The sequence below is a fragment of the Megascapheus bottae genome, chromosome 7 (assembly GCF_031878675.1).
Source record: "Megascapheus bottae isolate mThoBot1 chromosome 7, mThoBot2.hap1, whole genome shotgun sequence".
Classification (NCBI taxonomy): domain Eukaryota; kingdom Metazoa; phylum Chordata; class Mammalia; order Rodentia; family Geomyidae; genus Megascapheus; species Megascapheus bottae.
Genome location: NC_143515.1, coordinates 66,970,415 through 66,985,449, shown reverse-complemented (window position 1 = coordinate 66,985,449; position 15,035 = coordinate 66,970,415). Strand labels below are relative to the sequence as shown.

Here is a 15,035-nt window from a genome sequence, read left to right as displayed (position 1 = left end):
GGGCCTGAGCACTGTCCTTGGACTTTCTCAAGGCTAGAGCTCTACCACTTGAGCTTCAGCACCACTTCTGGCTTTTTTCTATGTACGTGGTACCAAGGAATCGAACCCGGGTCTTCATGCATGCTAGGCAAGCACTTTAACCACTAGACCAAACTCCCGGCCCCTCTTTTTTGTCTTTCTAATGGACTTTCCTTCCTTCTTTCTTTTCCTCCCTCCCTTCCTCCCTCCCTCCCTCCCTCCCTCCCTCCCTCCTTCCTTCCTTCCTTTCTTCCCTCCTCCCCCTGTCTTTCTCTCCTTTCTTTCTCCTTTCCCCTTCCTTCCTTCCTTCCTTCCTTCCTTCCTTCCTTCCTTCCTTCCTTCCTTCCTTCCTTCCCTCCCCCTCCTTTTTCTTTCCAATCATGGGGCTTGAACTCAGGGCCAAGGTGCTGTCTCCAAGCTCTTTTTGCTCAGGTCTAGCACTGTCACTTTGAGCCATAGCTCATAGCTCCATTTCTGGTTTTCTGGTGATTAATTGGAAGAGTCATGGATTGTCCTGCCCAGATTGACTTTAAACCACCAACCTTACTTCTCAGCCTTCTGAGTAGTTAGGATTACAGGCATGAACAATCAGTGCTCAGCTTTTCTATAGCAAAATGTCTCCTATATTATGGAATATAGGCCTTTAATTATGGCAGTTTGAAAACCTTTGTGTGTGTATGTTTATATGTGTGTGTTTGTGTGCTATCATTGTTGAAATACAGTGTAGTTTTAAGTCTTTAACTATTAAGTACTCTTTACAGATAGCACAAGAATTTCTATTTAGAGACGAAATAGAAGATATAATCTTTTGCTCTGACAGCTCAGCCTTGAACTAGAGCAAGCTGCTGAAAGTTTCTGAGGATGTTTGTATTCTTCCTTCCCTCCTAAGATTGTCTGATCTTGGAATGAAGCCCACTGGAATAAAGCTTGAAATCATACACACACACATTTTCAGTGTCTTGCTATAGGCCAAGCTGGTCTGGATTTCAGGAGCTTCCTGGTGTAGATTCTCAAATGATGGGATTATAGGTGTGCAACCCAAACTTATTATATTTCATCTTTTGAGATAACATTTTTGTTGAGTTCCAGTCTTCTCCTCTGTTTTAGCCAACTATTTTAGGAATTTTGTGGTGGTGGTGGGATCAAGTCAGCGTCTCACTGTGTAGCCTAGACTGGTCTGGAATTCTCAATTCTCCTGCCTCACTCCCTCCACCTTCCACATACCACCAAGTGCTGGGATTACAGGTGTATGTTGTCACTATAACCAGTTTAGGAATTTTAAAGGGATGTTTTATGTCTTGTTAAGATGAGGCTGCCTCAACCTTCAAACCAAAATAATCAACAGGAGTCTAGAATAGACAACCTGGGGTAATACTGTTTTAGACATCTCAACAGAGAAGGGTTAAGAATTTATGTATGTGTGCACTCCACAATCTTATTTTTTTATTCTGTGATGGAGAGTAGATGCTCCATTTGGAATCGAGTGCCCCACTGGAATTTGCCAATGCAGACACACAGTGAAGCAGGCAGCTGCCTAGCAGGAACACTGGGAGAAGAGAATTGCAAAGGCCAAATAGGAAGAAATGGCAGTTAGTAGTCAGCCAAAAGGGATGAAAGTGGAATAGGAAACTTGGTAAATGTTTAGACTAATTTCTGCAGAGTAGGGACAGACTAAATAAAATGCTAAGAAATGAAAGCAACTAAAACTGATTATACATGAAAAGACAGGGTGCGATAGGGCAGCGGAAGCAGTGGCAAAGTCTCTTGGAAATGTCATCCTAGTTTTAGGTTTGAGAGGAGAGAATAATGGTGGGAGTAGGATGGAGAGGAGAGGAACAGAATTCCAGAGAGGTAAAAAGTAAGTCTAAATAGGAGAAGGCAGGGTCTAGCTACAGTGCCGCTTCCAGTGGTGCACACTTGGAAGTTACTACATGCCAGGTCTCTGTAAGTGTGGTTTGCTTGTTCACTAACTCCTCAGGGTGCTGTGGGTTAGTACTACTTATTCTTTTGTCTTACAAATGAGGCAGTGGAAGGTGCCCTTGCCTAAAATCACTTGTTATGTGGCCAGTTGATCTGTACAATCAAAGTTGAGGCTCAGATTGGCTCCTGGAATCCACTCTGACTCACCAAACTGTACTGCCACTCTCATTGTAGATGTTCTTCAGAAGGGCATTTAATTTTATTGCAGGAATAAACTGGAATGTAAAAATGATATTGGGCATTTTGCATAGATTCTATTATGATAATACAATCTCTCTTGACTAATTCATGATGGTTGACATATTCTTCCCTTTAGGTTGTGCAATATGTGTGACTCTTCCAATGAGTTTATTGAACTTTTTCAGGTAAGTACTTTATTTTTGTAGTAACTGTTATTTTAGGTAAATTTAGTAATTGTTATTTAGGTAAATTTAAGGATTGATTTGCCATTTAGAATCTGGATGTATTGAAAAGTTATTTAAACGTGTATTTTGAGTCTAAAGTGAGACTGGGATATTCAGGTGGCATGTGTGGCTACTGTAGCCAATTAAGGCATAATATAAGACTCCTAGTTCTTTTTTTTTTTTTTTTTTTTTTTTGGTGGGTCATGGGCCTTGAACTTGGCCTGGGTGCTGTCCCTGAGCTCTTCAGTTCAACACTACCACCCTACCCTGAGCCAAGCTCCACTTCCCATTTTCTACAGATTAATGGAAGATAAGAGTCTCAGGTTCTTTTGTGCCTGGGCTGGCTTTGAACCTTGATCCTCAGATTTCAGCCTCCTTAGTAGCTAGGATTACAGGCGTGAGCCACTGTGCTCAGCTAACTCCTAGTTCTTTGTGTTGGTTTCAGGCATACTAGTCTTCCACTTTGTCACTTCTGCCTGCAGGGAGGGAATTTTTTCTGTTGAATATTGATGTTTTAAAAATGCATTCTCTTAAAGTATATTAAAAAGATCATACAATAAAACTTCTGAATGTGTTTAAGTTAGAGCTCACTGATTTTTTTACTGTTCCTTCTCAGAGAACAGTTACATAGAAGCAGGGTTGGAGATGTGATAAAGGTGAAGTTTTATTTCTTGGCCACACAGAGTAGCTATGTGCTAAGTATATTAATTATTCTTTTTCAGTATTTTGCTGAGGTCATTTCCTCTACTACGTTCCCCTCTAGTTGAAGCACTTATTTCTTTTTAACATTTACTTTTCAAATATATTTTGCAGAATTTTCTTCTTCCCCAACCCCTCCCTCTCTTTTCTCCTCTCCCCTTTCCTCTTTTCTGTCCCCGTCCCCTCTCTTTTTTCCCCTCCTTCCTTCTCCCTTCTCTCTTTCCTTTCATTGAAGTAGGGTTTGAACTCAGGGCCTTACACTTCTAGGCAGACTACATTAAAGCCCTTCCATTAGGCCTTTTCTGCTTTAATTTTTTTTAGGTAGGGATTCATGTTTTTGCTGGGAGATGTCTTCCTCCTGGTATCTGTAATCATGCCACCAGATGGGCAGTCTCACTTCGTCTGGGTTGGTTTCAAAACTCAGTCCTCCAGTTCTATACTTTCTGGTTAGCTGAAATTATATGGGTGAACCACTATGACCAGCCTGTCTCTTACCAGTGTTAAGTCAGGCTCCGTAAATCACCATATTTCTTGTGGCTGGTGGCCCTTTATATAAGGAACCATTAATTTAAAGCACTGACTGTTGCAGAGATCATTTGAGTGATTCTTTTTCCTTTTTTTTAAGTTTTAATTTTAATTAATTTAACTTTTTGTTTCATAGTACTAAGGTATTGAACATTATTAGCACTAAGCCACATTTTCAGCTCAAGTGATTTTTTTATTTTTTATTTTTTGCCAGTCCTGGGGTTGAGCTTAGGGCCTGAGCACTGTCCTTGGACTTTCTCAAGGCTAGAGCTCTACCACTTGAGCCTCAGCACCACTTCTGTTTTTTTTCTATGTATGTGGTACTGAGGAATCGAACCCGGGTCTTTGTGCATGCTAGGCAAGCACTTTAACCACTAGGCCAAACTCCTGGCCCTTTTTTTAGTCTTAAAAATAATGAGGCTCTTAGGGTAACATATTGCCCAGGTTCATACGCTCAGTGTCTAAATGGAAACTAGAATCGAGGCTTTGCTCAGATGAACAAACACACATTGACTTACTTCCTGTGTGCTTAGAGACATTATATTTTGTATCTCACATAAGGGAAAACTTTTGTGTGAGAAATGTCATTCTAAGTTCTGTGTCGGTTTGTATCCAAGTGGTACTACTAGTATTTCATGTTCATTTTATTTCCACTTGGTATTACTAGATCTCATAGAACAAAGGCCAGGTTGTATTCATTCACCTTTACATTTCTGAAAACGGCAGTGGATGGGTGTAAAGAAGACAAGTGGTATACAGTATGGTTAATATGTAATAATATTCTCTGTTGATTTTTTTTTTCAGAAGCTATAAAAATAACACCTTGAAACACAATTCAGTCTATGAAGCTATGGTTCCCTTCTTTTCTCCATGTTTGCTCTTCATTTTGTCTACAGTGTGGATCCTCCGGTCACCTTCAGATATTTTAGAGATACATCCTAGAGTATTCTACTTTATGGTTGGAACAGCATTTGCCAACAGTACAGTAAGATTCTTACCCTCCTCCCCCTTTTCCCCTCTTTCTTTTTGCGGGTACTGGGGATTGAACTCAGGACCTGGGCATTGTCCCTGAGCCTCTTTGTGCTCTAAGCCAGCCAGCAGTCTACCACTTGAGCCACAGCTCTACTTTTGGCTTTTTCTGAGTAGTTTATTGGCGATAAGAATTTCATGGACTTTCCTGTACCAGCAGACTTTGAACCATAATCCTCCTATCTCAGCTTCCTGAGTAGCTAGAATTACAGGCATGAGCCTAGCTTTGCCCTCTTTTAAAAATCATAATATAGAGCTGGTAGAATGGCTCAAGTCGTAAGGTACTTGCCTAGCAAGTACAAGACTCCCAAGTTCAAACTGCAGTAAAAAAGAATCATAATTATATTAGGAATATACAACAGTTTGATAATTTAAGAATTCTTAGTATCTGAGTAAGGAAATTTTAATTTAGAGATAGTTATATAGAAATTTGAAAGAATAACCTCAGAGACAATGCACTGAAAGATTATTTTGACCTTTGAAACCAGTAGAATTCAGACACTTGGATAATTTACAAGTGCTTCACAAGGTTTTGCTTGTTAGCCATTATTTGTTGAATATTTCAAATCCTATGATTTGACAGGACAAAACTGAGCTGGAAAGCTCCAATACATTATATAAAACGTTACCTCCTAAAGAGTAAAACTGTATTTGAGTAAGGTGTTCAAAATAAAGGGAACCAAAGAAGTTTTCAGGTGCTGATTTATTATCTAAATTAGAGGTGCCGAAATTTAGTTGTGTGAGGTGTAGGAAACTATTCTGAAATAGAGTTGTAAAACTGAGAGAAAACGATTTCATCTAAGCTGTTTTTACTCAGTGGAAGAATGCCTTCTACTGCATCCTTCTTAAATTATCTGCTGGTCTCTTTTGAAACAGTTGTGAACAGCTTTGAACAGTTGTGTTTGGGGGTGGGGTCAGCATCCATTTGGATCTCTAAATCGTTATTGAACTTCCATAGTAGAAATGTGTTGGCTCAACCTAATTCCTTTTTAAGTGTTCATGTGACTGATTCTAGAAGTCCTTTGCTAATTTAATTTTCTTTTCTTTCTCTTTTTTATTCTCCTTGTCTGGTCTCCCCCTCTACTGTTCCCTCCCTCCTTCCTCATTTTCTGCCTTCAGTGTCAGCTGATTGTTTGTCAAATGAGCAGCACCAGGTGCCCAACTTTGAATTGGCTGCTGGTTCCTCTCTTCTTGGTTGTCATGGCAGTAAACTTGGGAGTGGCCTCTTACCTTGAGAGTGTTCTCCTGTATACATTAACAGCTGTCTTCACTCTGGCTCACATCCATTATGGAGTAAGAGTGGTGAGTAATCTAGAGCAAAATTATTTCTATTTGTTTCACAGTAGCAAGTAGACAATGGAAAATTTCAAAAGAAAGTTATTTACCATACTACCTAGGAGGATTTTAGGATATTCCATAGACTTCAGATAATATCCAGTTGTGTAATTTTAGATTTTTTTTTAAGTCATGAGGCTTATTCTCAGGACCTTGGCACTGTCCCTGAGCTTTTTTTTTTTTCTCAAGGTTAGCACTCTACCATTCTGAACCACAGTGCCATTTCTGGTTTTCTGGTGGTTAATCAGAGATAAGAGTCTCTGCCTGGGCTGGCTTTGAACTGTGATCCTCCAATCTCAGCCTTCTGAATAGTAGAATTACAGACATGAGCCACCAGTGCCTGGCTTAGAAATTATTTATTTTTCCTTATAATGATTATGTTACAGTAGCTACAAGTGGTTATAAATTGATCACTACTATAGGCTATTAGTTCTCATTTTAAGTGATATATATATATATATATATGTAAGCCACTATTTTTTGTTGAGTACAATTGTAAACTGTTCTATGATTTTAAATTTTGTGGCCACCAAAAAAATCGTATTTTTAATCCATTTCTTCCAAAATACTCCTTTAACATTGGGGAAATTTTTTTGCTCATTATAATTTGGAAAGAAATTAAATTTGGCTTTATACCATTTCTTTCTTCCACTCCAATGATATGAGCAATAAAGTAAAGGGGTTGCTAGAATTTCATAAAAGAAGAAGGCTTTTACTTTAATGGAGATTTTACTTCATGAGTCCTCATCAATAAAAATAATAAATGTGGAGGAAATGTAGAAGAAAATGTTTGTAAGAAGCATTTTGCACATTTTTTTTCCCCCAGTCCTGGGCTTGAGCTCAGGGCCTGAGCACTGTCCTTGGGTTTTCTCAAGGCCAGAGCTCTACCACTTGAGCCACAGCACCACTACTGGCTTTTTTCTAGTATGTGGTACTGAGGAATCGAATCCGGGTCTTCGTGCATGCTAGGCAAGCACTCTACCACTAGGCCAAACTCCCTGCCCCATTTTGCATATTTTAATAGTTTCAGGATGAAAAGACAAATATGATAAGTACCAAATTTAGTAATTTCACCCTAGTCACTTCCATAGTAATTGAGCTTTCACCATTATAGATAATGTTGCTGTTAGAAAGCTGGGAATAGCAATATTTTATCTCATTTTTTTTTTCAATTTTGATAAGTATTTTATTTAATCCATTATATGATTCATGATATCATATCAAGATATGATATTAAATTATTAATCATTTGAGATAACGCCCTCTATTCTTAATAAGTCCTCATGATCTAATATGATTTTTGACGTAATATATGTCAAATACTTGATGGTCACCCGTGCACAGAACACTGGGTAATATAACATAGATCTAAAAAAACTGGCATGGTCAGGTATTCAAGAATAGTTGTATAAATATGTATGACAATAATTTCTTGGGATTAGGGTTTTTCTATTTTTGTAAAATTGATCCAAACTGTGTTTTCAAACCAAAGTACTTTATTTTTTTCACAACAGAACTGTTTGTTTTGTCAGCTTAGGTCACAACAAATCCAGCTTCATAGCATAGATGTCTACATTTCTATAGCAGATCATTTAAATAATGTTCATGTAATATTACCTTACATTGAAAGAGTAAAAAAAAAAAAAAGCTGACAGTTCCAATCATCAACCATTTTCCCAATGCAAAAGTCAAATTTTCATGTTTTCATATGCTAAATTTCACCTTGCATTTCAAAGCTACCTTTCTTTTAAGGTCCTTGGTGAGAGAATGCGCCATACCCTGATCTGATTTATTTTCCTAGTTTTGCTTCTTTTTTTAATTACAGAATTTATTAACATTGATTTTTACTTCATATTTCAAATGACATGTTTAACAGGTATTCAAGAAGGGAATTTCTATATACAACCACTGGCAGTCAGATTTTAGAACATAATCAAAATTAGGCTAAGGGTTTGTATGTCATAGATACATAATCTATGTAATTATCTATTTAATAATCTATGTAATAAAACGTCTATAGAGTCATAAGTTTTTATGACTATGTAGTTGTGTTTATATTTCCAATACCATGTCCATAGCATTGGGTATGCAACTTTTGAGCAATATTTTATCTCGTTTTGTTTTTTGGGTTGTTTTTTTTTTTTTTTTTTTTTTTTTGTCGGTCATGGAGCTTGAACTCTGGGCCTGGGCGCTATCCCTGAGCTCTTCAGCTCAAGGCTGTTGCTCTACCACTTGAGCCACAATACCACTTCTGGTTTTCTGGAAGTTAATTGGAGATAAGTGTCTCATGGATTTTTTTATTTTGCTCATCTGACTTAGAACCATGATCCTCAGATCTCTGCCTCCTGAGTAGCTAGGATTATAGGCATGAGCCACCAGTGCCAGCATCTCATTTGTTTTATATTCAGAGGATAATTTCATTGGATGAGTCTATTTCCATTTTGTGTTGTTATCAGCTTCTGTTTTGTATTCTTGCTTTGAAAGGAATCCCCTGTGAGTCTGAAAAACAAAATCTCTTTACTTCTGAATTACTGCACTCAGTTTTTGAATGGGGGAAGACTGCTGCCGTGCTTGCTAACAACTTCATTCTAGTGTGTGTTCTTACTTAGGCTTCCTTTCCTTAATATTTGTCCCTCAGGTGGCCCTCATTTGTTAGGAAGAACAGCATGCTCACCTTATTTGTAGCTTTACTACTTGTGATTTTGACCAAGCACAATTGGAAAACTCATAATAATTTTTTTTAAATCAAAAGAAATGACATACTGCAAAGGTTAAATCTTCTCAAGCATCACATCGCTCAGTTGATGTGAAGAGACTCTCAGTTATTCCTGTTTGTCACACGATTTAAATAATTGTATGAACCACTGTGTGCCATTCATTCATTTTATGAAAATTTGTCTCTCCTTGGGGCCAGGAGTATGGTCTTTGTGCTCTTTTACCACTTCTGCAGCTTAGCAAAGGAAACCTTATAAGATAGTGCTTCCTCACGAAATAATCACCTGAACTACTAAAATATAAGAAATAATCACCTGAACTACTAAAATGTAAATGACAAATGATAACATGACATCCAGTAACTGACCCAAAGTAAGTTCTTCCTCTAATCAGAATGGCTTTCCCAAATTTATACATCCTAGATTTTCACTTAGGAATGATTACCTAGAAATGTTTTAACATGTTGAGTATTGACTTAGATATAATCATTTGACTTACTGGGTTTTGTGTATGTGTGCATGTGCCGCCAATCCTCAGGTTTGAACTCAGACAGGGACCTTTCTCTTACTTTTTTTTTTTTTTTTTGCCAGTCCTGGGCTTGAGCTCAGGGCCTGAGCACTGTCCTTGGACTTTCTCAAGGCTAGAGCTCTACCACTTGAGCCTCAGTACCATTTCTGGCTTTTTTTCTATGTATGTGGTACCTAGGAATCGAACCCAGATCTTCGTGTATTCCAGGCAAGCACTCTACCACTAGGCCAAACTCCTGGCCCCTCTCTTACATTTTTTGCTTAAGACTGCTGCTTTGCCACTTGAGCTACACCTTTGCTTCCAGCTCTTTGGTGATTAATTGGAGATTAGGGTCTCCCAAATATTCCTGCCTGAGCTGGCTTTGAAACAGGATCTTTACATATTAGCCATCTCAGTGGTTAGATGTACAAGTGTGACCCATTAGCACCTGACATGATTACTAGGTAATATAGGTCAGGTTTTTCAGTAGATCTCTATGAGTTTTTCTGGTCTAAAAGGCTCTGGAAAGACTACACTGTGGAATTAGTCACCTCTGGGTTCAAGTCCTAATTCCTATCACTTTATTTTGTTCTTTCTAGTTCTTTATCTGTTCTACTCCAACAGAACTTCATTATGTCTGATGGCTTTCATTGTGTCTGTAGTGGGTGCATTGTATGCTTTTAAAATAACAAGGCGCTTGTTTGTTACCACCTTGTGTCTGATTTTCCTTTCCACAGGTGAAGCAGCTGAGCAGCCATTTTCAGATCTACCCCTTCTCATTGAGGAAACCAAACTCTGATTGACTAGCAACGGAAGAAAAGAATATTGGCCTGTAATCTTCAGAAAGAAGTACTGTAAATAGATGCTTGTAAATATCTCATCTATCACCATTGAACCAAACGGATCAGCTTGACAGACACGGGATCTCAGTGTGTATGGTACATGGACAGCAGGAACAGAATGTGATCTGAGCTTGTGGAACTTTGGACCTTTCAACTTCCAGCTTACTTTATTTTTTATAGAACCACGTGACATTTGGCTTAAGTGTAATAATGTACCGTAGACCAGCAGTGTTCCCAGTGATTTTAACTTCATGAGTCCATAATGTCTTTGTTTTTTTAAAAGAACCAAATTGACTTTAGAACACTGATTACATTCAGAAAATCCCATGTTCTCAGAGTTGGTATTTTATAACAGGTCTTTATCAGTAGTCCAGACTAATAGAGAAGGAGAAAAAAATAAATCACCTTCAGCCAGAGATGCCAATGGTGGCAGAACAATATTTGCCAAAAGTCAGGTTTCTGTTTTTTCCATGGAAATGCCTTTGTCTTCACATGGTGAAAGAGTCTCTAGTATTCTGGCTATTACTGAACAGATCTTGTTAAATGGTCTATTTTTCATGTAATGAGAAATACTCTGTGGGTACTTGGTACAGAATGGATTTTGATTATATCTCATTGATGAGCACAGTTAATTGCTTAAGTATAGCAACCCTCCACTGAGGGATGCTGGGATTGGATATCACTGAGTTATCACTGAGAATGTATGTCTGTCCCAGCCTAACAGATAACTGCTTGTGAGGAGTGTAATGAAGAACCTTCAGAGAGGAAATGGAAATTGGAGCTAGGAATCTCATGAACTTCACTAGAACTGAAATTAGTTGTCTTGATTCAGTTTGTCTGTTCCTCTTTGTGTATTCTCCTCTTTGGGGATGAGGTGCTGGTTTGTTTCCCCCCCAATACAGAATAAAGCAGAGAGAAAAATCTCTCTTCTTTGTCCATTTCCCTCCTAGAAGAAAACATATTTGGTATTTATGCCTTACTGGGTACTTATTCCCTTAATATGACTCAGTAATTTTTTAGGTTTAGTAGCAACAAAAATCCCTTTAACTTTATTGAGGTTGTTTATAAATCACTTTTTTTCATGAATGTAGATATTTTCATCTCTTTTTGAGTTTGTCTTCATTTAGTTTGGTGGTGGTGAGATTTTTCTTGCTGATTTTCTTTTATTTTCCACTTGAATGAAGTTTGTGCTTGAATGAAGAGTGTATCTAAAATCCTTTTAATTTTTTTTTTGGATAGGTTGCACTTGGATAAAATAGGCACCACTATGTTAATATGTAATTAAATTTCATAATCTTTATTTATCTATGAGTATGACCATTGTTAAGTATTTGTAGTTTTTTGTTGCATTTCAGTTTTCTGCTTTGTATAAAAACAAAAAAACCTGTAATTGATACTTTAATTTTGAAATGTTAAGTTCTGATCGTTGTCATCTAGATAGATTATTAGAAATGAGTCAAGGAGCTAGTTTGATTTTGTATTCCGTTTTAAAAATTGTTTGTGAAAGTTCAGATGTATGTGATGACTTCTGAGACAAAACTGCACCCTGAAAATAGATGAGAAGTGGATGCAGGAAATGGTGGGCAGCAATTCTGTGTTTGCTAATAAATTGCCCTCATGGAGGTCGGAGAACTGAGAACGAGCCTGTAAGTGATGGGAGCTAGTGTATTACCTGCTTCTGTGTCATCTGTAAAAACCGAACTTCAGATAGTTAAGCAGACTGAGGAAAATAATTTTGCTTTATAGTTTCTCAGTTAACCATTTTTCTGTTTTATTGACCCTGACTACAAAAATGAGATTGATTTACATAACGACTGACATTTACAAGGTGACAGATTTGGACCAGTGGCTTTCTCTTAGCCAAGGCAGTTTTGTTTTGTTTTTTTAAATACGCTAATTCTGGCATTAGTGTCATGTCCTATAAGCTGGGGGCTCGCTCACTCTCTTTCCCTCTCTCTTCTTACTGCTGGTGCTTAAACTCTGAGCCTGCTGTTCTCGCTTGGCTCTTTTGCTCACTACCACTTAAACTGTACCTTTAGTTCTTGGTTTTTGCTGGTTAATTGGAGATAAGGATCTGCTGAAGTTTTCTTCCAGGGCAACCTCAAACTATGATCTTGAGCTCTGACCCTTCTGAGTAGCTAGGATTCCAGGTGTGAGTCACCAGCCAGTGCCCTGATCTCTCTCTCCCCCTTTTACTGCAGCAGGTGAATTAGAAAATTGTTTTGTGCCTACTTTATAATATTTCTTTAAAGTGTCAAGGAGTTATGCTGTAGTCAGTTTTATTGATGTTAGATAAAAGAACAGAGGCTGTCAGCAGGGAAAGAGAGACTCAGCTTGACTTTGAAATCTCTCCAATGCTGGTGACTTTTTCTCCTTTTAGTCTGCCACCCTGAGAGTGCATTTCGCAAGCCCCTACTTCTTGTACAGTAGTAAAGCAGCAGATGCAGGATTTAGATTTGTAAAAGCTCTGAGCATCCCTGTCAACCAGTTACTATAACCTGCTCAAAGTTGAAAGGCTATTCTAGCTTATGTATGATTCTTTGATGAGTCACATCCTAGCCTTTTGCTCCCCAGAATACACTAAACTGCCTTGTGGGGAGATCCTCTACTTGCAGAATAGAGTGCCTTAGCCAGGCCAGAAGTTTGCATTATGTTTCTGATTATCAAAGTTGCATAGACCTGTAAGAAGCTTCTTTTTAGGTTATGGTATGAAAACCACTCTTGTCAGAAAATAATTCTCCTACATTTGAGAGTGACAAGAGATAGAAAAAAAAATGGTTAAACATCTTAGAGTATGCTACCACCACCTTTGTGACCTTTTCATAATACCCATGATCGCATGGCAACACAGTTTAAAATTGCCTTTCCTCCATACATAGTAATAGATAGATTTTATGGGTTTTTAATTAAGGTCCATAGAGTAACTTTCAAATAAAAATAACTGTTCTTCCTTAACATTTTAATACTGTGATTAAAATACTTTTTATTGGCTGGGCATTGGTGGCTCACACATGTAATCCTACTTACTTAGGAGACTGAATCTGATGATTGTGGTTCAAAACCAGCCCAAACAGTTAAGTCTGTGAAACTTTTAGCTTCAGTTAATTACCAGAAAACTGGAAGTGAAGTTCTGGCTAGCCATGGGCAAAAAAGCTTAGAGACAGTAGCCAGGCCCTCAATTTAAGCCCCATTACTGGCACAAATCCTACCAGCATGCTATGTATTTTCAAATAGAGAAGTATCTGGAGACAGGGTGTATGTCCAGAGTTACCCAAATTGTAAGATACCAAGAGAGTATTACTTATAACCAGCGCTTAGGCCTTTGGAGACTATGCATAGGGGGAAGAATACAGTATCCTTTTTAAAAGGAAGAAAGGACCACCTTAGTACCCTAGAAGTATGAAACTTTCCTGAGTACTTAGTTTTCAAAGAATTGGTTTAGTTAGTAGTCAAAAATCATTTGGAATGTATCTTGCTTTTCACAGCAGATGGTTAGACTGAATACTCCTTTCCCTTCCTTTATTTTTAAATTCAACCCCCTTTTGTAATTCTTCTCAAGTCTTCACCTGACTTTTCTCTCACCTGGACACCTTGGACAAAGGTAGTGTACTCAGGCCTTTCTTTGTTGCTTCTGACCTTGCCACGTTCAAGTCTCCTTGATTGCTTTAGATCGGGATCTTGACCAGTCAAGGATGGGAACCGAGGAAACAAAATGAACCTCAGGAGCTGGGCTTTTGACTTTGGGTTCTCAAATAAGCCAAAACCTAATTCAGAAGTCTTTGCTTTTGTTCATGTCTGTGCTTAGAGTGGTCTTATTATGACCTCAGTTCTGGGCCTGATAAAATACTCTAGAGGAGATTTGTGAAGTCAGACCAGAATTTTCTTTGTCCCCTGAGATGGTCTTTGTAAGGCAGCATGCCCTTTTTTGAACACCCTGTGGGTGGTAACCTTACTGAGCTAGCTGCCAGAAAGTACTACAAGCTTCCAAGAAGAATGTTCACTAGTATGCTGCATTTGAAGCACTTCCACATGTACAGTTAAAGTGGACAGTCTTAACAGTAACATGGTGTTAAATGAATCACTGTGAAACTTGAAAGTGTGATGATGTTCTGGGCATGTCAGGAAGCAAATTTTATTAATTATGTAACCCATGTGATTTGTGTATTTTAGTCGTCATCTTTGATGGTGGTAAATGACTAATAAATGGCAGGCCGTTCCTTTAGGGCACAGGGTGAATCATGGTTGTCTATTTTTCCCAAGAAAGTGATGGTATGTTTGCTTCTTCCATGCATGGAGCCATTGGAACTGGATTTGTTGGCTGGTTCATTTCCAGTGTTTCATACAGAACAAAATAAATGTAACCTTACTTTTAACCTGCATGCTAGTAATATGCTTTACTCTTTAATAAACAAATATGTAAGAGAGAGTAATTTAGCTGGGTTTTGTCTAATTGTTTTCAAGTGTGGATCTGCTCTTTATGCAGACAGATCTTAAATGAGTTCATATTTAGGGTAGTGAAAGTTCTGCATTCTCTGCCCTCGCATGGGCATCCTGTGCAAGCAAGGGCATTGCGGTTCCATTCAGTCAACAACAGAAAAGCCAGGTTTCCTGAACTGCATAGTGCCACATGAACTAATTGTACAATGCTCTAATAAGGGCTTGTCTCTAGGAAAATTAGTTTGGGCACACGAGAGGATTGTTTAGGGCTTTCACAGATCATTCACATCATCTGTCTCTTTAGAGAACCATTCTTAAAAAGGCTGGGCTGAGAGTTGGACGTGTGGCTCAGTTGATAGAGCACCAACCAGTGAGCGAAAATGCCACGCTCCAAGTTTGGGCCTCAGTCTCTGATGAGAAGAAAAAGCTGCTTGTATAAGATCTCAAGAGTGAATTCTGGACCTGGGATATGTTGTTGAACTAGGACACAGCGTTAGTAACTATACTATAGAAAAGGCCTGATTTAACTTTGCCAGGTCTTTTT

The 15,035-nt window shown here is 38.3% G+C and overlaps 1 protein-coding gene across 1 annotated transcript in view; it reads left to right on the top strand.

Annotated features, from left to right (window-relative positions):
* The window catches only part of Selenoi (selenoprotein I), a 40,719-nt gene extending 26,534 nt beyond the window's left edge, over positions 1-14,185 (top strand). The window contains exons 7-10 of the mRNA XM_090337336.1: positions 2,315-2,363; positions 4,431-4,611; positions 5,775-5,957; positions 9,950-14,185. Coding sequence (XP_090193462.1) covers positions 2,315-2,363; positions 4,431-4,611; positions 5,775-5,957; positions 9,950-10,048 — 512 coding nt within the window. The 3' untranslated portion in view covers positions 10,049-14,185. The remainder of the gene's footprint in view (positions 1-2,314; positions 2,364-4,430; positions 4,612-5,774; positions 5,958-9,949) is intronic.
* Positions 14,186-15,035: the final 850 nt, after the last annotated feature.